General features: G+C 39.7%; 1 protein-coding gene across 3 annotated transcripts in view; it reads right to left on the bottom strand.

Moving 5' to 3' along the window:
* Positions 1 to 22893, bottom strand: part of PRKN (parkin RBR E3 ubiquitin protein ligase) — a 1419146-nt gene that overhangs the window by 236490 nt on the left and 1159763 nt on the right. For all 3 annotated transcript variants that reach the window (XM_021670246.2, XM_064360477.1, XM_064360476.1), the window contains one exon: positions 288 to 349. In XM_021670246.2, coding sequence (XP_021525921.2) covers positions 288 to 349 — 62 coding nt within the window. The remainder of the gene's footprint in view (positions 1 to 287; positions 350 to 22893) is intronic.

Raw genomic sequence — 22893 nt, 5'->3', positions numbered from 1 at the left:
TGCATTTATTTGTTTGCTCATCTGCCACGATACAGTGCCTCCTTCCTGCTTGAGTGTGGAGATGAAACGCACTGGCAGATAGCAGATGTAGCAATTAATAACCTGTCAGGTCTGATGGATAGAAGAGGAGAAAAGTGTCCTCACACATATCTCCAGCATGGTTTTCTTCCCCATTTCCGGGCGCCCAGGGTCAGGAGACATACCTGGCCTCCCTGGGGACCCCAAACTGTCTCATTAGCGTCTATCTTTCATGACAGTCTGATGTAGCCTTTGAGATGCTAACTCACCTGCTCTTCTCCCAGAATCCTGAAGTGATGGAGCTCTTTAATCAAGGAGTTGGGACAGCCAGCTGTTGGAAAGAAGAATTAATCACAAAAATGTCATTTTCACTCTGTGTGGTTATACATTCTTACATACAGTTATGACTGTCCACGGCCAATGTTGCCTTTTGAGAGGACGCAGACATGTACCTGAAAAACACACATCTAACCCACCACAAAAAAGGCCAAACCCTCAAAAGAGCTATGGCCGCTGCCTGGCCTCCAACCACACCTCTTTAGAAAACAGTTGCACGTGACTCTGGCCAGGCCTTCTCTCCCTTCTGATTATGATCTGGCCTGAGGATATCATGCTACTCTGGTTCTTAGAAACATGTCCAGAATGTCACTTGTTCCTCATATACAGCCAGGATTCCATGGGGCCAGAGTCGGGGAGTTGGTGACTGCAGGCTCTGACTTATTCATCATGTCCTGCTTGCTCACTCTCAAGGCCAGGGGCCTGCTCATCAAGAGGCAGGAACAAAGGCAGGGCAGCTGGACATTCGCTCTTCGAAGGGCTCGGCTGGGGTTTAGTACCTTGCCTGGTTTTGCTAAGGGGCTTTGTGAAGACCTGTAAGATCCTGCGTTTGAATATGGAAAGGGCATCTGACAGAAGGACCAAGAGAGAAGGCCCCAGCAGTCCTGCTGCCCAGCACTTTCTTGTGCCACCCAATCAATCCAAGCCTCTTCAGGCTTTCACATTTTCCTTCTTCAGTTGTAAAATAAAGTAAGTAAATAGGTAAATTATATATGTGTGTGTGTGTATATATATATATATATATATATGGGAACATAAAATACATAATATGTATAAAATATAATTATATTTAATGTATGGATATGTAAAATTTATGCCAATGTATAGATATATAAAATTTTGGCCAGTATATGCTTAATATCATTTAATTAGATAATGATAACTCATATCTATACATTAAATATTATATATTTTATACATATTATATAACTCATAAAAATTATATATAAATATATTTTATATAATTATAAAATTAATGTAAATATTGGCCTTATATATAAAAATTATATATAAATACATAATTAAGTATTGGCCTAAATATATATATTTATAATAAAATAACATATATAATATATATTCTATGTAAAATAAAATACAGTTGACCCTTGAACAACATAGGTGTGAAGTTTGTGGGTCCACTTATACACAGATTTTTCTTCTGCCTCTGCTACCCCTGAGACAGCAGGACCAACCCTTCTCCCTCCTCCTCCTCAGCCACTGGCTGTGAAGATAATGAAGGTGAAAACCTTTATGATGATCCACTTTCACTTAATGGATAGTTAATACATTTTCTCTTCCTTACGATTTTCTTAATAACATTTGCTTTTCTCTATTCACTTTAAGAAATATAATATTTTATATAATCTATAAAACGTGTTCACAGACTATTTATGCTATAGGTAGGGCCTCTAGTCAACAGTAGGCTATTAGTAGTTAACTTCTGGGGGAGTCGAAAGTTCCACGTAGTTTTTTTTGACTTCAGGGATGCCGGTGTTCCTAAGCCTCACGTTGTTTGAGGGCCAAATGTATAGATACATAAAATTCAGACCAGTATATGCTTAATATTAGGTAAAATGCATTGCATCCCTGTCTTTCAGTAGAACTGTTCCTTGATATTAGGTTGTAGTCCTTTATGTTATTATTTTTTTGAGTCAGGGTCTTACTCCAGGCTGGGGTGCAGTGTGTAATCATGGCTCATTGCAGCCTTGACTTCCTGGCTGAAGGTACCCTCCTGCTTTGGCTTCCTGAGTAGCTGGGACTACAGGTGTGTGCACCACCATGCCTGGCTAAGTTGTTTTTTTTCCTAATTTTTTAGGGTTCTCACTATGCTGTTCAGGCTGGTCTCAAACTCCTGGGCTCAAGTGACCCTCCCATTTCAGCCTCCCAAAGTGCTGGGATTACAGGAGTGAGCCACTCTGACAGGTTCAGTTATATTATTCTCTCTGGAAACAAAATTGATATAAATACCTGTTTCATTGAGATAAGACCTATGGATTACATAATCTGTTGAACTTCCTATTAAAGAAACTGGATTGCATGCAGAACATATGAACTAAATTATGGAGCCATTTCTCATATTCCTCAGCATTGTGATGTGAGAGTGGTCAGAAGCCCCGAGAGCATTTATCTGGGGGAGGGCAGGCTGAAGAATGAGAAAACCTGTATTCACACAGGTGAACGTGCACATTGCAATAAAGATTGATTTGTGCATTGTTCTACAGAGTAGGATTTAAACCAACAAAAAAATGGAGTAAATTGCCTTATAAGCTAGTAACTGGAGGTTCTTCAACACAGGCTAAATGGATACTTGCGCACGATACTTTAGAGAGGAATTTTACTGGGTATGATGATGAATTTGTATGTCTACTTGATTGGGCTAAGGGGTGCCCAGCTAGCTGATAACATGTTATTACTGGGTGTGTGTGTGAGAGTGTTTCTGGGAGAGACTGAAACACTAAATCAATGGACCAATCCATTTAACTCAATGGACCAAGAAGATCTACTCTCAGCAGCGTCGGCAGGCACCATCCCATCCACTGAGGGCACTGCGAGCCTGACAGCCTGCACAGAACAAGGGGGCAGAGAACAGCAAATTATCTTTCTCTTCTGGAGTCTCAGACATCAGATATCCTGTTCTCAGGCCTTTTGACTCGAAGACTTACAAGACCCCCAAAACCGCCGCCCCTAGTTCTCAGGCCTTCATACTCCGACTGAATTAGACCAAAGGCTTTCCTGGTTCTCCAGCTTGCAGAGACTGCGGGACTGCTGCCATGTTAAGGTGATAGAGTCCATCAGAATATTTTGGTCTTGAACTTTCCGTTGTACTTAGTTGATATGTTTTTATTTGGGCCTTTCGGTTGTATAAGCATAAAGTGTTTATATCTCGGTTTACATCTAGATGCATTTACGACATATTGTCTTAAAAATAATTCATTCAAACTTGGGTGTTTGAGAGAATGTTTTGTTTCTTTCCAAGTGGTCTTTTATGTCACTCAAACTTGAGAAAAATGGCTTTGACTTATTTTAATTCTGGGTAAAATAAGAAACAAAATTTTAAATTAGCTTATCTTCAGAATTTGTATTCTGGCAGTCTCCTAAGATGCAAGTGAAAAGGCCGATGGTGATGATAGCTCATATATAAACATCTTCAACAGAAGACTAGATGATTACTTGAAACGCCTGGTGGGTTCAGACCACAACAACAACAAAAACAGGACTAGAGATGGCACAGAGCTAGATGGGAAGAGCTGGAAGGGGTCAAGGTATTTAAGAAGACCTCGGAAGGCTATCTGCAAACCGTGCTCATCACAGGAACATCAGTGTGGGGAAATGGCCAGATATAAACTCAGTGCGCTAAGATGAAGCTTAAAAATAACAAAACTAGAACTGCAAGACGGGCACACAGAATGCATTTGTGTAAAAGACAGGAAGAAGTGAGCGGAGGGGGTGGAGGTGGCAGGGAGGAAAAAAATGGGCCTGACGAATAAAAACTACAGTGCTACTTCCAGATTTGGAGTTAGAGAGCGCACATGCAATCCTCCCATGCCCTTGTGCATCACCTCCCTCACTAATGGGTTCTTTCGCATTCATTTTTGGTAAATCTGCATTGATTCTTAATGACCGCACATTACTTTATGTAATGAGTATTCCTTACGTAATATGTGAGTAAGTGCTCACACGATTTTTTTCTTTGGGTGATTAATGGATGAAACTGGTATAAAGCTCACTGCTTTTCAACTTTTGGGATTCAATCTTTCCTCATTCTGAACTCTTTATCATATCTCAGAGATTCCTGGCAGCATCTCTGACACATAATAGAAGTGTTTGGACATCTATTGGCACTTAAAATATTTGTATATGCCATATTCTGCCTTCACTTTTCTTTTGTTTTTATTTTTTGAGACAGAGTTTCGCTCTTGTTACCCAGGCTGGAGTGCAATGGCACGATTTCAGCTCACTGCAACCTCCGCCTTCTGGGTTCAAGCGACTCTCCTGCCTTAGCCTCCCAAGTAGCTGGGACTACAAGCACGTGCCACCACAATGGCTAATTTTTTGTATCTTTAGTAGAGATAGGGTTTCACCATGTTGGCCAGGGTGGTCTTGAACTCCTGACCTAGTAATCGGCCTGTCTCAGCCTCCCAAAGTGCTGGGATTACAAGTGTGAGCCACCGCGCCAGGTCCTCGAGTAGTGTTTTTACATATTGACACTGTGTTACCTTTCTCGACAACAGCCTGCTCTTCTCTCACTATCTTTTCCCTCTTTTCCTGTCCTAGACTCCACTTTTAAAGCCCATCCTGCTGTCCTCAGTAATTTAAATGAGAATTTTACCTCGTTCCGGGCTATCCTGATGCTGTGCTCACAGGTTTTTTTTTTTTATTGCATTTTAGGTTTTGGGGTACATGTGAAAAACATGCAAAGTTGTTGCATAGGTGCATTCATGGCAGTGTGATTTGCTGCCTCCCTCCCCCTCACCCATGTCTGGCATTTCTCCCCATGCTATCCCTCCCCAACTCCCCCCCCCGCTGTCCCCCCCACTCCCCCGCAACAGACCCCCGTGTATAGTGCTCCCCTCCCTGTGTCCATGTGTTCTCCTTGTTCAACACCCTCCTATGAGTGAGAACATGTGGTGTTTGGTTTTGTGTTCTTGTGTCAGTTTGCTGAGAATGATGGTTTCCAGGTTCATCCATGTCCCTACAAAGGACGCGAACTCCTCATTTTTAATGGCTGCACAACATATCTACAACCACCCGATCTTTGACAAACCTGATAAAAACAAGCAATGGGGAAAGGATTCCCTGTTCAATAAGTGGTGTTGGGAAAACTGGCTAACCATATGCAGAAAGCAGAAACTCGACCCCTTCCTGACACCTTACACTAAAATTGACTCCAGATGGATTAAAGACTTAAACATAAGGCCTAACACCATAAAAACACTAGAAGGAAACCTAGGCAAAACCATTCAGGACATAGGCGTAGGCAAGGACTTTATGACCAAAACACCAAAAGCATTGGCAACAAAAGTAAAAATAGACAAATGGGACCTAATCAAACTCCACAGCTTCTGCACGGCAAAAGAAACAGTCAATAGAGTGAATCGGCAACCAACAGAATGGGAAAAAATCTTTGCAGCCTACCCATCTGACAAAGGGCTGATATCCAGAATTTACAACGAGCTAAAAAAGATATACAAGAAAAAAACAAACAAGCCCATTCAAAAATGGGCGAAGGATATGAACAGATACTTTACAAAAGAAGACATACAAGAGGCCAACAAACATATGAAAAAATGCTCATCATCACTGGTCATTAGAGAAATGCAAATCAAAACTACATTGAGATACCATCTCACGCCAGTTAGAATGGCAATCATTAAAAAATCTGGAGACAACAGATGCTGGAGAGGATGTGGAGAAATAGGAACACTTTTACACTGTTGGTGGGAGTGTAAATTAGTTCAACCATTGTGGAAGACAGTGTGGCGATTCCTCAAGGACCTAGAAATAGAAATTCCATTTGACCCAGCAATCCCATTACTGGGCATATATCCAAAGGATTATAAATTGTTCTACTATAAGGACACATGCACACGAATGTTCATTGCAGCACAGTTTACAATAGCAAAGACCTGGAACCAACCCAAATGCCCATCGATGATAGACTGGACAGGAAAAATGTGGCACATATACACCATGGAATATTATGTGCTCACAGGTTTGTGATTTTCTGTTGCATTTTTCCTCTAGTTATTAAACCCTTCACTCATCTCTTACATGTTTTCTAAAAATCTGAGCTCACTGGTGTTCAATGAATACTAGCTTTTTGGTATTAAAAATAAGACAGTTGGTTAAAAAGCATATGAAGATAGGATTGAATCTTTTTTTAAAGGATAACTTCAAAACTGGGCCCTTTATTTCACTTACTATTTGTACTCAACATTTACTTTCATTCTGTTGCTATATGATAAAGGTCATTTTATCATCTAACTGATGATTTCATTGAGGATGAATGACAGCCTCAGTGAAAATGCATCACACAGTTGTAGAGCATTTCCACAAAGTCACTGACAGCTACTAAAAAAAAAAAGCAACCCCAAACCAAACAAACCTTTAAGAGATTAACTGAGCCACAATGTTTTCAGAAAGTTTTTGCTGAATTTCCTCAACAATCATGCTGTAAAGTAGGGAAAACTCATTTGGAGAATATATTCCATTGAGAAGCATTAAAAACCACATGAGTCTTCAATCACTATTTTTTCTTTTAATTTCCTTGCAAATCATCACAGGAGCAATTGTGATATCCTTTGGGTTCAATGGAAAATCGTGAGCACCCAGGCTTGGGATAGAAATGGAAATAGATTTCAGCTCTCTGATGTGCTCCTGGCACTGGCCACATGACACAAATAATCTGCAATTTGCAGATTGCTGCTGTTTGGTGCGAAACGCTTTGAGGATTAATTTCTCTCTGGGCTATAGCTTAGAATCCCTAATGCAGGCTTGACAATAACAGTAACCTTCTATTTTCCCCCTAAGTACAACTTAGAAAAGGAAACCGACTAACGATGAAATGGCATCAAAAATAAATGATGATTCAATGTGATCAAAGACAACGCAGCAAGACGGAACAAGGACCTCTGAGCACAAGCCAGAGAGTGGGGGCCATGTCTGTAGGCTGGGCTGCAGCGGTGAAGGAGTCCAATGGCCTCCTCACTACTCCAGCTAAGCCAGGTTGATTAGGATTGCCGTACGCTTTGCTGAAGTAGCCATCTCTGAATTAGTCTAAGAGCCAGGCGTTAATAGGATCCATGGAAAATTTACTAAGCGATCTTGACAGAGCAATTGCATTCAGCCAGCAGTAGGACTCCATATGATCAAGTTCAAAGCATTATCACTTTGATAAATAAAGCCAAGCTTATTTTAATCATTTCTCTCTGCTGATGGGTTTTTATTTATGTATATAAAGGATTATTCATGCATTCTTTCTCAGTAGCCAATACTTGCTGAGTCCCAAGATATCCTAAGCCAGTTAAAGAGAATCCTGAAGATATTCACCTCCCACCTCACAATGTACTTACAGGTATACACACCAGAGAGAAACTTACATGGTTACACAAGGAGACATGTAATAGAATATTTACTGCAACATTTTTTCGTAAAAACAGCAACAACAAAAGGACACATTTGAAATGACCATCAACAGGAGAAGAGATAAAATCATTCCACAAATAGCCAAGGTGCGCCCACTTTGTGCCAGGCACTATTAGGGCACTTGGGTTACATCCGTGAAAAAATTAAAATAGAGAAAAATGGGGGTTTGCATTCTAAAGGGGTGAGAGACAATAAAAATAAACTAAAAAGTAGGTAAATGATGTAACATTTTAGACGGTCATCAGCGCTGTGTGGAAAACAGAAAATACAACAGCACAAACGGCAGTGCTGGCTAATGTAAAGTTAGGAGTTCATTTCTTATGGAGACCATGACACAGAAGCAAAGGTTTTTAGGAAGTGAGTTAATATGGGTTAGCTACAGTGAAATGTGTCAAAACAGATAAATCTCGAAATCATAAAGTGGAGGAAAAAGTTGCAATCGTTTATGCACACTGCAATGTCATTTACAGGAAGCTTAGAGAATCTACTAAACAATGTTGATACATACAAATATACTAAGAACATAAAACAATCCATACAAGTAGTAAACATCACTGAAGTATATAATTCAGGGGAAGGGGAAAAAGGAACAGGACCGTGGAAGGGGCGGTGCTGTTCAAATCTGTCTCTAAAGTGTATTACAATAATTGTTAAAAATAAAAGTTAACACTTCTATGACACTTAGTAGGAACAAAACACTCTTCACAGTGTTTTGCCTGTAATCCATTTAATCCTTACGACAACCCTATAAGGCAGGTACTGCTTTTATCCCCATTTTAAAGATGGTGAAATCGAAGCAGAAAAAGAACTAAACTAATGAAGTTATCAAAGCTGGGTAGTGTGGACACGGATGCTGATTATGCTATTTTAAATATCTAAGCGTGTGTCTGGAACTTTTCATAATAAAAACTCTAGATGAAAACTTCAAAGTACATCTAAAAATAATCTTGGAAAAGACTGAATAAAATTCAATAATATATAGACTGGAGTTTATGAGCATGAATGTAGTTTGGGAAGGAAAACCTTCCAATAGAACCACTAATTAGTAGGCATAACTTATCTGAGAAGGACAGCATGAGACTGTGTGGATTTTGAAGCTTTCGGAATAAGCTGAAAGAAGCCATGAAACATCATTTATTCAATTTCTTACTTGTAGATGAGGCAGTTACCACCCAAGGAGCATGCAAAGTGTCTTTCAGGAGCTCAACAGAGTGTGTATGAGGCTCGGATAGCTGTGATTTCATAATTTATATCAAAATTGATACAGATTGGTATTTTCTGGTTTGTTGCAGCTGCTGTAGTAATACAAACGTCTGTGCTGGGTCACTTCTAGTGACTATGAGATGATCTATCTTCCATTGAGGTGCCGGGAAAGAATCAGTCTCGTCGATAATGAGACACAATCAGAAATCATTTCACAACTAATAATAAATATTATCCTTATTGGCAGGAGGTGAATTCCAAACAAATACTCATTGATTCTTTATCAAACAACCCTTCAGTGTGTATCTACTATGCATAAGGCCAGGGGCCATAGAGAAATCATAAACAAATCAGGCAGGGATTCTGCCTTCCTGGAGCTTGCAGAAGAAACAAGACACACATCAACAAACCAAGTAGATGGAGAAAGAGCCAAGTGAGCAGAGAGCACTCAAAAAGGTATAAAAAAGTAAGAAAAAGAAGAAGAGGAGGAGGAGAAGGCTTGGAATCAAAGAGGCCAAATCCTGGAGTATCTGAGGAAGCCAAGCAGCTACTTGGCTGCAGATGAGAATTGAAAGCACCTGCATACACACAGCCTACCTACTGGGGCTGAGAACTGAGACCACTGAGACCTAATTATTTGTTCCAGGAAAATCCTGCCCTGGAAGATAAGCTTGTAAAGCAATAAATAACTTCAGTGTTTGCTTCAAGAAACTCCTGCAAATAATTTAACCAGACAGTTTGCTCATATGAGCAGCCATCTCTCTTAACAGGAGAACAGACGGTTCCTCTGGGCAATAGCTCTTGTATAAGACAACAGTTTCCTGATGAAGTCTTCCTTAGAACATTGTCTCAATTGTGTCCACTGACCCCAAACTACTACGTCATTCATCTGCTCAACTCCCATCAGTTTCCCACCTTGAAAGATCTGCTGTAAGCACTTAAGCCCAGATTCCCAGGCTCTATGAACACCCTCCCTTGACGTCTCTTTTCTGTGACACCTTCATGACTGTCCACACGATGGTGTCACTTCCTGAACTAGATCTAATCGGCGCTGCTCTGCAACACATTTTCTGTGGTCATTTGGGAGATTTGACACAGACACCAAGGTAGAACATGCAGTAACAAAAGATTCAGAACACTTCTCATTTTTCTTATTTGTATGTCATGACGATGTCAAAACAACTCAAAAATTCTGAATTGTGTTTATATTCTTGGTGTTTCACCTCTACCTTTGAATTTCATAAAGTTCTTCCTTTGTTAGTTTGAGTGGTGGTGATGATACATTTTAGAGGGCGGGTGTTTTCATCATCCAGCATCCCTCAGATCACACATTTAATTTGGCTGGTCAACACATGGGTGGCCACTGGGAATGGGAGGCTCTCAGAGTGAAAAGGGATCCTAATCCATTATATTCTTTCTCCTGCTGCTCTCAAAAGTTTGTCCTTGGTTGACAGAAGGGAAAGGGAGGAAGTAAAGGAGATGGAATTTTGTGCTCCCTTTAATGTGTTTTTCCATAGATTATGGTGGTTGTTTGTGAACATGCCAATGTCTAGTTAATGTTGGGAGAAAGAGAAGTTGTGGGATTGTAATCCCCAAGTGGATGCAACCAGAAAGGGCAGTCAGATTAGGCACATCCGATCAGATAAGGCCTGCTTACATAGGGCTTAGAGAGTCAGCTGGGCACCTAATTATCGTGGTTAATGAGGTTTCTTTAGGAGAAAAGAATTCTGAGTTCCAAACAACTTATAGGCATGAACATTCATGGAACACTCCCGTTTATAAACTGGAAACTTCTAGGATTTATATTTGTACTCTACTTCCCATAGAATGTGTTCTGTAAACTGGCCTTCCTTGGGGGGCATATTCAGGCACTATTAAGTTTGAGGAAATAAATCATATCCAAACAGTTATTAAATAAATAAAAGTCATTGGACTTTAGGGATTGATGCAATTCTTTAAACTGAGGAATTTCTTAAATGGACACAATTCTTTAAAAATGAGGTAAAGAGAGGGGCCAGAGAAAAAGTGGAATGGGGCAGGGGAACAGAAAATAGTTTATGTTTTTACAGGTACTTAACAGTATTTACGTTTTTGATTTTTTTTTGTATTTTAAATTCATTTCAGTAATTTCCCTTGTCACTTTAGTACCATGCAATTGGTTTCTCTTATTTATCTTAGCGTAGGCATAATTGCATTCATTACTGAAAGGCATATTTCAAGTTCTTATAAAAAAACAAAACCTAATAATTTTGCAAGCACTCTAAGTATCGTCACTTAAATTCATTACTGCTTTTATAGAGCATCACTGCTTTTATATAGTCAGAGTGTACATGCTAGGGTGAGATGTATTTGAAAGAGATAAGATGAAAATAAAACAAAAATCCAATTTAAAGGACAATAGCTTCTATGATAGGGTGAAAAACCCACACGGCTTTGAGTATATTGTTAATTACACTATGGTTTGATTGCCCAGATCTTTGCATTTTACCACATGAGAATTAGTAATTATTCTTTAATTAGCTAAAATGATGAATCTGAGTACTTTTCATCTGTCAGAGAGTTACACCAATGAGCTCAAATTTGCTATTTATGTTTTGAAGTGCAGCATCACAGGCATTCAACCAGGTGCCTCTAAAACACAGGGACCTTGACCTCGGCGTGCTGCTCAGGTGACTGCACCACTGCCCTGGAATAAGGATCTCCACACAGTTAAATCCAGCCCTGTGCCCTGCACACTTTGATAAGAAATTCATTTAGAGACAATTTGTTTTAGGTGAGCATTTACCAACTAGAAAATGAAGCTCCATAGACGCTGATCTTGTCAGTGTGTCAAAAGTGAAGATTATCCTAGGAAAAACTTTCATCTCTCTGCATTTGTGTGTTTATAAGTTCCTCTGTTGGCTGGGTGCGGTGGCTCACACCTATAATCCCAGCACTTTGGGAGGCTGAGGCAGGCGGATCACCTGAGGTCAGGAGTTCGAGACATGGTGAAACCCTGTCTCTATTAAAAATACAAAAATAATTACCTGGGCTTGGTGGCAGACCCCTGCACTTCCAGCTACTTGGGAGGCTGAGACGGGAATTGCTTGAACCTGGGAGGTAGAGGTTGCAGTGAGCTGAGATGGCACCACTGCACCAGCCTGGGCAACAGAGTAAGACTCTGTCTCAAAAAAAAAGTTCCAATTTGTACCAATTTTTACTTTAAGAAGTTTCATAGGCATGAGTAAAGCTACTGTAGTGAAAGAACCTGTCAACAAAGAGGACGTTTTAGTATTTCTGTGCTGTTCTTCTGGTCTAAGTTCACAAAGTGTTTGTCTCCACTGTATTTGCGTCTGGCTTTTTAGTGACTTTACAACGTCGATGAACTATTATGTCCAGTAAATACAAAAACAAAAGGAGTTTTTTTGAGAAGTGTTGAGAGAGAAGAGACCGGAAATCGGAAAACAGATAAAACGTGCCAACATGGAAGAGGGTAACGGAAGAGGATACGCACAAGTCTGAGGTCTGAGTCACGGGACGATCGGAAGCAAAGACTTATTTATGGACAAGGTGAAGGGCATTGGACCTATGCCATCAACAGTGAGCAAGAGACAGGAAACGGAATGGAAGACATGAGAGAAAAGTGGAATTGTTGGCCTGAGAATGAACATCAACAATGGATGTTGACTCAGAAGGCTGAGATTCTGTTTGGGGACTTGAAGGTGAGGGACGGGAAAAGTGGTCCTGCCTAGCTGCTAGTACAGAGGGTGGGGAGCCATGCTCAGCTAGTGAGTTCTGACACACACGCTCCTTTCCTGCTTCAGGTTTTATCACCAACTCAGCATTTACTGCGCAGAGAGCTGAGGACACACGTTAGTGAAACAGGCCCCTCCTCACAGGCCTTAGGGCATCCTTCACTCATATCTACTCTCGTGTCTAACGTCCAGATCGGAGGAGTTTTTGACTTAACTTGTTACTTACTGCGCCCAGAGCTCCACACAGGCCTGAATGGTGAATTTGGAATCATTGCTTTCATCTACTGGGTTTTACCAAAGTGCAAAGTGCTTTTTCTAAACAGTTCTCTGGCTCACAAAAAAACAAAAACAAAAACCATTTTAAAGGAGATACTGTAAAAGGTAGAATTTCCAATGACAACCCAATTCTTTGGATAATTCATCTTATTTTATAATAGCAGAAACATTCCTATATGAGAACACCAACTCTCGTTAAAACACTGAGATAAACTTGAAACAATTTAGAGTCTCCAAAGTTGAAAGTTCTTTGAAGATCTATACATTACAATGTTGGGTGTAGCAGACAGAACCTGAACTAGAAAAGACTGCATTTGTAGACTATTATTAATTTTGTAACAGGGATAAATTAAACCAGATGTAAGTAACGCATGACATGAGTTCAGAGCTGCTGTCTTGCGACTCAGATCCACGTTCACCCAGGTTGGGAAGCTCAATGCTGCATCCGTGTAGCTGACCCCAGCATAGGCCTGACATAGGATAAAGACCATAGGAGACCTTACGGCCAGTGACTAAATTCCAACTAGCATCTTTCTAGTGAGATGGCCTCTTTCAAAACAACAAACATTCTGTAAGATCTTGAAAACCATAAACCAAAATAGATCCATGGCTTACCGGTTAATTTTGTGATAATAAACTATACAGCTTTACAAAAAAGGATAAAATGCTTTTCTGTTTTGGCTTTTCTGTTTGGCTTTCATTCCTTACTCTTTTTTCTTTCCTTTCTTTTTTTTTTTGGCGATATGATGTCACTCTAGGAGTTAAGTTATATACAGTTCCTTTGGATTCTCTTTCCAGTTTTCAGGACAAATGAAAAAGTATTTATACAGACTAGGTAGTGGTTAGGACAAACGGTGTTATGCTATTCCAAAAAGATAAACGTTTAAGGAAAAAAGCACATCTTGGGATAAGAAATTAAGAAAATTGGGTTACATAATGGCACTATCAGGCTACAGCAACATGGCATATGTATTTTTCTCTTCTCAGAAGTATTGGTGTCAGATTAGCATTTCCAGGTTTTTTTCCGATTTAGGAGAGGTTCAGAAAGTGTTTAATATTTACAATTCCCTCTTTTAAAGATCTTTTTCAAAAGTAAAATAACTTTGTTTTTATGGTCATTATAAAATATTAAAATGTTGAGAAAGGTAGAAATTAGCAATTCTACCACCCAGAGACATTCATCAGTATTTTTTTGTGAATCATCTGGATAACTCACCACCTGCATATACATCAACACACATGCAATTTTAAATATGACATCAACACACATTCAATTTTAAATACATTGCATCATACTATGTGTGAAATTCTGTAACTTGTTTTTTCTACCTAGTAATATGAATGGCCATCATTTCATGTTAAATGATACAGACATACATCATTGTTTTTAATGCTACACACCTTTGCATCCTACAGCAATATCCTTTAAGCAAATCCTAACAATTGTATCAGTGTCAGTGAGTCACCCAGACATGCATATTTGTAAACCATTCGAGGCATTAAATAGGACACACTCCCCAAAGTGCAACTGCCACTGGGTGAAAGTATTAATTCCATTTCACATTTTGATAATTCCTGCCAAAACACTCTTCAGAATTTGTCTGCAAACTTACACTGCCAATCACAGCAAGGCCAATGTCCCCTACTTTCCCAGAGTATTAGAGACACATCCCTCCTCTCCTTGGTTGTGTATGTATTCATCTCTTCTTCCTTCCTAAGATGAATCTTGGCATCACTCCACTCTGAGAGAAACGAGAACAGTTTTTGCGTTTCACCTTAATCACATCAAATTAGGACAGGTGGCAACCCTGCAGGCAACATAATTATGAAAAATGTCTGTGCTCAATACAGCCTGTCCTTCCAGCTTCCCCATCAAATAGGACGCCAGAGCCCAACCTTTCTATTTCAGTTGGTGACTCATAGAGCACTCACCCACGTAATTGCTCTGGATATAATGGTGCTGCAAAATCTGAAATTAAACAGAGTATAAAAAGCACAAAAAACTCTTTTGTAAGATTAGTTAATTTAATATAATAATAGTTCTTCTATTATCATCTTCACATGCCAAATTGGGGGTAAAAAGCTTATGGCTGGCCCATTATTAGAAGAAAATCTTTTAACATGTCTCCCTTACACTGCCATCCAAAGGTAAAAAGAAATGATGCTGAGGATTCCCTGGTTTTATTGTAAGAGAGTAGCTGTCCTATCCAATAAAAAGTGTGCAATGAATATCTGTTTAAATAGATTTGAGATAAGCTGAAGCTGGATACAAAACTCCATTATACATCAGGGGGATTCTACACCCAGCTTCATTTAGGATATTGCTTCTCAGAAGACATCCCAAACACCTCAATAACGAATGTTATATTGAAAATGGGCTCAGTAACAATTGCAGGATGAGTCTCTGTGCAGCGATTTTTCAGCATGTCAAAATTATACTATCACACCATGGAAACAAATTAAACAGCACAAGCCTGGCTGCCGGGATGGCTTTATTAGCAATGCAGTGCTATTTCATAAAGAATGCATTGCTTCAGATCTGTCAATGAATGTCAACAATGGCTTCTCCATTTGTATGAAGCTCAATCTGTATTTGGAGAAAAACCAGACAGAACACTTCAGAATCTGGTTCCATTTCTTCCCAACATTTAAATGAAAAGAAAAAAGCCCAGTTATCTAATTTATCTGTAGTCGGTGTTCCTTTCTAGGGAGGCATTTGGGAGGAAGCCTCAGAGTGTGAGTTAAGCACTAATATACTCTTTCTGAAGCACACAGGCCCCATCCAATGCTTACTGACAGCTCAGAGCAAACACAGTCTATGCGATACACACTGTACAGGAAGGTTTTGTTGATCTATTAGATTCATATATTTGAGCTTCGGTTTTCTTGCATTTGTGAAACATGGCTTAGTAGTGTATCATGACTTTTTGTGACTGATGATTGAGTCTTGCTTCAGAAATCATTACAGTTGTATCGGAATAATCTCAAATAATCAGTATTAGTATATGAGCTCGTAGAAAACAGAAGTCCTCTTTTGCAGACAGGTATGTTGTACCAAAGGGAAATTAAAACCCAAAACCCTGTTCTAAACCCCAAATAGAATCTGCTATATTCACATCTCAGATTTTGTTTATCGAACAATTAAATGGTGACTGACAGTTAAACAGTGTTCAAATTGTAGCTCAAATCCCGTAAGAATTCCTTGTCCCTGGAATGTGTCCATGTAGACGTCAACATTTCAAGACACAAAGGGATGGTGCGTTTCAGGCTTTGCTGCAGAAGTTTGCACAGACATTTGGCCCTTCCCTCGAACTCCTGAAGCACATTAAGTAGTCGGTCCTCCTGTTCCTTGCCCTCTTTTTTATTTTCTACTATAGTCCTGAGGTCTTGACACCAAAGACACTCAAGCCAGGCAGCAGGTTCAACACACAACTGAAATCTCAGTGGCCTCTACATATTTGACTCCAGTAACCTCTTATCTATTTATTTATTAAGGTCATGTTCTCATTTTCCATAAGGGTAAATTTGTAAGGAAGCTCTTTGTTTTCCTAAACACACAATTCTGTGCCTGTCTTTTGTTTGTTTGTTTTTTTAACAGACAGGTGTCACTCTGCCACCCAGTGTTGACATCACAGCTCATGGTAGTCTCAAACTCTTTGGCTCCTGCGAGCAATCCTCCCTCTAGCTTCTGCCTCCAGAGTAGGTAGGATTGCAGGTATGTGCCACCATGCCTCACTAATTTTTAAATTTTTTATAGAGACAGGGTTTTGCTATGTTGCCCAAGGTGATCTGGATCTCCTGGCTTCAAGCAGTCCTCCGACCCCAGCCTCCCAAAGCATTGGGATTACAGGGGTGAGTCACTGCGCTCAACCTGCATCTTTGGTTTTGCCGTTATATTGCCGTAGCAAAATCCAGGTCAGTGGGACTTGAGTTTTGGGTTTCTCCTCTAAGTCCCACATTCTTGCTCATCTTTACTCCAGCTAGCTACCCTGGTGTAGAAATGAAAGCACCCCAGTCCTCACGATGCAAGCACTTATTCTGTGCCAACACCTTAAACTCCATTTCTAAATGAGATTTTGTAAAATTCAGTCAATCAGTATTAAAACATAAGACTAAAATCTCTCTCTTTCATTTTTGTTCTTCTGCTATTTTCCACTGAAAAAAATTCTCTTTCATGTGTCTATGAGTAGAGTATCCTTGCATTCTTTCTGTTGAAATAGTACATTTCCAGTATTCACTAGCTATGAGACTTTAGAGAAGAGAAGCCACTTTCCCCATTATGTTTTATAACAGAGAAATATAACTCCCCAATTTAAATCTAAGTTCATCTTAATAGCACCTTGTACAAAATGTCCCTGAAGAATTACAACAGTTGGCCTTTCTGCAAAGTGCCAGAGGACCGATCCTGAATCCAGAGCAGTAACGATCAATTTAGAAGAAATGGTCTCTGTGGCCAGTGTGGTACAGACACTAGCAAACTTCATATAACGAAACTGCTCTCTCCTTTCAAAGGCTGTGACTTAAATTTATAGGTGGGGCCAATGGGTTAATCTTTACTGCCTTATTTTCACTACACTTGCCACCATTCAGGGGCCTTAAAATAGCTCTGCTATCAGAACTCACTCATCCAAATCAGTTTATAAAAACACTCTCAGATTAACAAATCAATGATACTTATAAGACACCACAAAATTGGTTACCACTTAAAGGCTTTATTCTGACTAGATTTATAGCCTGCATAAATCCCATTCTCATGTAATTTAGATTGAAGACAAGCAGGAGCTATCTCTATTCACGGCAGTGTAGGCCAAAAAGGAGAGAGATGCTTTATTATTGATGTTTAGCAGCTTGTGTTTAAAAGCTACAAAGAAGATGCAATGAAAATACAATAGATCCATTTCTAAATTTCTAGTATAGTTTCGGAAATTTTAAGAGGTATTATAAGGATGCTGGTAATTAACTTAAAAATAAAGGCATCATTATATGTCTGTGTAACAGAGATCATTTCAGAAACAAAAAAAAATCAAGATTTTTGTTTTCTTTTCCAATGCTAAATAAAGCAAAACCTGTTTCAAATAAAATTCATTTGCCAAATACCTTAATGCTATCCCGAGGTTAAGAATGATAAAACAAGTTTGATCATTCTTATGGTAAAATGAATGCTATTTAAAGATCACTTTCATTCCTGCTATTTAAAAAAAAAAAAAAATCTTTTACTTCCATAGGTTTTTGGGGAACAGTGGTATTTGGTCACATGAGTAAGTGCTTCAGTGGTGATCTGCGGAATTTTGGTTCACCCATCACCCAAGCAATATACACCGAATCCAATGTGTAAGCTTTTATTCCTCTCATTCCTGTTTTCTTGTTTTTTAAAGGTGTTTTGAACACATGAAACCCACTGTACCTAATATATTCTGAGCATTGGATTCTAGTAACTGCATCCCTTAAGATCTTAAAATCTCTTCATGTTAGTCTTTGATGCGAATTAAAGACTAATAAAACTAGTAATGTTTTCAGAAGCACGTATGGCCATCTGAACTTGGGATTTCTGATTCAAAATTCAGAGTAAAATTTTAGTTCTTGGGATTGATATAGAAATATTCTATGAGCACTAATGAGACCATGTAAATAGAGAGTTAATTATTATGAGTAAAAATTTACTCTATGGGTATCAATAATCAATGTGTTATTTTAACTCATTCTATGCCTCATTCAATAAAAGGCTATGAAGCAATTTAATGATATTTGCAACAAACAGGTGGTTTGCTGGCGTGGCTTTTTTATTATTATTGTATTTTAGGTTTTGGGGTATATGTGAAGAACATGCAAAATTGTTGCATAGGTGCACACGTGGCAGTGTGATTTGCTGCCTTCCTCCCCTTCACCTATATCTGGCATTTCTCCCCATGCTCTCTCTCCCCACCTCCCCAACCCCCACTGTCCCTCCCCTATTTCCCCCCAACAGGCCCCAGTGTGTGATGCTCCCCTCCCTGTGTCCGTGTGGCTCTTGCTTTTTTAATGAAGGGAAGACTAGTAAAGGGAAAATGATGCCAATAAAAGTGAGGGCAAGCTAGGAGGTGGGACTGGGCCTCAGTGCACATCCTAAAGCCCCATGATATTGATCCACATGGGCCACCAACTTGGTTCTGAGTTTCCCAGCAATCAGAACAACAAGAGCACCATAATTTCTAGAAAATCCACTCGAAGTGGTTTTTGGGAGGACACCATAATCTCTAGAACATAAATCCAAAGTGGCTCTTGAGAGAAGGACAGAACTTAATTTTGGCACAATCCTAGGATTGCCAGATGTAGCAAATAAAAATACAGGACACCCAGTTAAATTTGAGTTTCAGGAAAGTACCAAATCCTTTTTTTAGCCCAAGTCTGACCCAGATATTTTTGTTAATCTGAAATGCAAATGTAACTAGTGTCCTCTAGCTTATCTGGCAGCCTTACCAAGCCATAATTCAGAGAGAACATTCGTTACAGGCCATTTGTAGCATATAGTTTTAGATCCTGGTTTCTTATGGAATGACAAGAATGAAAAATAGTATATTTCCTAGAAACAAAAGCTTCTAATTTCAACAACATCAGGACATAGTATACTGCATGTGCTACTGAAACACACCAGCAGACTGGAGCAGGAGCGAGCGCTGCAGAAGCCACAGGGAGGAGAATGCTCAGAGACGCCCTGCTGCTGAGAGCACCTGTGCCGCGGGGCACCCCGCAGGTCTGCACACTGCATCGTGGGCCACACCTGAGATGCCAGTATTTTATTTTATTTTTTACTTTTTATTTTTCTGTAAGTTATTGGGGCACAGGTGGTATGGGGTTGCATGAGTAAGTTCTTTAGTGGTGATTTGTGAGCTCTTGGTGCACCCATCACCCCAGCAGTATACACTGCACCCTATTTGTAGTCTATCCCTCCCCCACCTCCCACTCTTCCCCCCAAGTCCCCAAAGTCCATTGTAGTATTCTTATGCCTTTGTGTCCTCATAGCTTAGCTCCCACATATCAGTGAGAACATATGGTGTTTGGTTTTCCATTCCTGAGTTACTTCACTAAGAATAATAGTCTCCAATTTCACCCAGGTCACTGTGAAGGCTGTTAATTCATTCCTTTTCATGGCTAAGTAGTATTTCACCACATATATATATCACAGTTTTGTTTTTGTTTTTTTGGTATTTCTCCTAATGCTATCCCTCCCCAATTCCCCCACCCCCTGCTATTCCACATCTAGCCTCCCACCCGTCAGGCCCCGGTGTGTGATGTTCCCCTCCCTGTGTCCACTTGTTCTCATTGTTCAACACCCAGATAACATGCAGTGTTTGGTTTTCTGTTCTTGTGTCAGTTTGCTGAGAATGATGGTTTCCAGTTTCATCCATGTCCCTGCAAAGCAGGACATAAAACTCATCCTTTTTTATGGCTGCATAGTATTCCATGGTGCTTATGTGCCACATTTTCTTTAACCAGTCTATCATTGATGGGCATTTGGGTTGGTTCCAAGTCTTTGCTATTGTGCATAGTTTCACAATAAACATGTGCTTGCATATGTCTTTATAACAGAATGATTTATAATCCTTTGGGTATATACCCAGTAATGGGATTGCTAGGTCAAATGGTATTTCTATTTCTAGATCCTTGAGGAATCACCACACTGTCTTCCATAATGGCTGAATTAATTTACACTCCCACCAATAGTGTAGAATCCTCTCCAGCATATGTTGTCTCCTGATTTTTTAATGATCGTCATTCTAACTTGCGTGAGATGATAACGCTAGTATTTTAATTCCTTTCTCTCCTAAAGCCCTTAGGTCACTCCACTCTAAGGATTTACTCAGTGAAAAAAAGGTTACACTTCAGATAAATCTAAGGTTCAACCAAACATCATCACATAAATTTATTCTAAGAAGTGAGGAGTATCTGTATTTCGATAGTAGAAGTTTGAGAGGAAATACAGATTTTTTTTTCCTTTCAAAGAGCTTGTTAAATTTGATCTCCTCTTCAGGGAGATAATTCATGGTCAAAGTTGTCAAAAGTTTTGACATGTAGGAAAGAGGAAAATACATGTTGAGGCACACAACACCCACCTAATGTTTGTATGTAATTCCTGAGGATTCTGCTTCTTTCACGTCACTGCACGCAGATGTTTGTCTGATTTTCAGACACTGATGAGCCATTATCTGTATCATCTTTACCTGTGCACATGTTTTTTGCTGAATTTCTTTTAAAATACAATAAATTGAAGAGGATTAAATTCTGTTTTTGTTTTTTTTATTTGAGACAGGGTCTCACTCTGTTGCCCAGGCTGGAGTGCAGTGGTGTGATCTTGGCTCACTGCAACCTTTACCTCCTCAGCTTAAATGATTCTTCTGCCTCAGCCTCCTGAGTAGCTGGGACTACAGGTGCCCATCATCACACCTGGCTAATTTTTCTCTTTCTTTTTTCTTTTTTCTTTTTTTTCTATTTTTAGTAGTGACAGGGTTTTGCCATGTTGGCCAGGCTGGTTTCGAATTCCTGACCTCAGGTGATTCACCCACCTTGGCTTCCCAAAGTGCTGGCATTACAGGCGTGAACCACTGTGCCTGGCCAACAGGGTTAAACTCTGAAATGTAACTGTAATTTTATTTAGGATATATTTTATGTCTAATTAAATAAACATCCTAATATTAGCTTCACAGTGGAGAAACCTGACAGCCACTACGTTGACCAAGCAATCCAAGTTCATCCCACCAGCAACAGGACATGCTGACATCGTGTGCCTACTGAGAAGGGTACACATCATCTTCCAACACTCTCGCCAAAAACACATAACTTCATTGGGTGTGGTGTATCACGCCTGCAATCCCAGCACTTTGGGAGGCTGAGGCGAGCACATCAGTAGAGGTCAGGAGTTCGTGAACAGCCTGGCCAACATGGTGAAACCCCATCTCTACTAAAAATACAAAAATTAGCTAGCCATGGTGGTGCACGCCTGAAATCCCAGGTACTTGGGAGGCTGAGGGAGGAGAATCGCTTGAACCCGTGAGGCGGAGGTTGAAGTGAGCCGAGATTGTGCCACTGTATTCCAGTCTGGGACAGAGCAAAAAAAAAGAAAAAAAATTACATAACTTGAGTCTAAACAGGAGGAAACATCAGACAAACAGAAATTGAGGGATATTCTACAACATTAACTGTCCTGTACTCATAAGAAATTCCTCGCTCGTAATAGACTAGACGTAAGAGACTAAACAAGAGGGATCTAAAGAGATGTGGCAACCAAGTGCAACATGTGAGCTGGGAGTTTCTTTTTTCGGTTAGGTACGTGCTGAGGGTAAATCTGTGAAATTTAAATGAGGTTTGTGTAAAGTATGGCATCAATGCTAATTTCCTGACTTTGATCATCATACTGCGGTTACATAACAGATTACTCCAGTATTGAGAAAACATATTCTGCAATCTTCAGAAGTAAACGACCATCATGTTGGCAACTTACTCTCACAGGATTCATAAAAAAATATATGTGCATATGTACGCAGATGAGACAGGAAGAAACAAATGTGGTCAATGTCAACATGTAAGTATCTAGTTGAAGAATATATGAAAAATTCTTTCTCTTTTACCTTTTCTCATGAGTCTAAAATTATGTCAAAATAAAAAGTTCAAAGAAAAAACATTTCCTTTGGTAAAAATGTCACCCAGTATCACTAGGGGAGGCATCCGCTTTCTTTTAAAGCTTACTGGGCCTGAAGGAAATGACAGTCGAATGTAACAGCCAGCAATAGCTGTAGCACGGACAACCGCCCCCACCCTCTCCCAGGAGTGCTGCTCGGGAGGGCTTCCCGGCTAGAGGTTTCTGAATACTTACTGGATAGTTGAATGTTGGTTTGTTTAGCTTTGTCTCGTTTTTTGCCTTTCACAGCTGAGAAAATTTAAGTTTCTACAACATCCACAATTTGGACTATAATCAAGTCAGTGCAGTCTAAAGCAATGTTTCAGATATCCAAAGGGAAGGCCAGTTCTTTGTTTTTGATTACTACTGAATCTAACGGCGTACCGTTATGAATGGAGTCAGATGATGTGCTTAATCAACTGAATATCCAATAATTCCCGACACCCTATTCTATATGATTTTTCTCTAACTATAAAATATTCTAAGGGAGAACAAGGAAAGAAAGAATGCCATTTTTACCTGAACCTT

The sequence above is a fragment of the Aotus nancymaae genome, unplaced genomic scaffold, assembly GCF_030222135.1.
Source record: "Aotus nancymaae isolate 86718 unplaced genomic scaffold, 86718_ANA_hifiasm-v0.15.2.pri h1tg000040l, whole genome shotgun sequence".
Taxonomy (NCBI): Eukaryota; Metazoa; Chordata; class Mammalia; order Primates; family Aotidae; genus Aotus; species Aotus nancymaae.
Note: the sequence above shows the minus strand (reverse complement) of the source record. Positions and strands in the feature narration are given on the sequence as shown.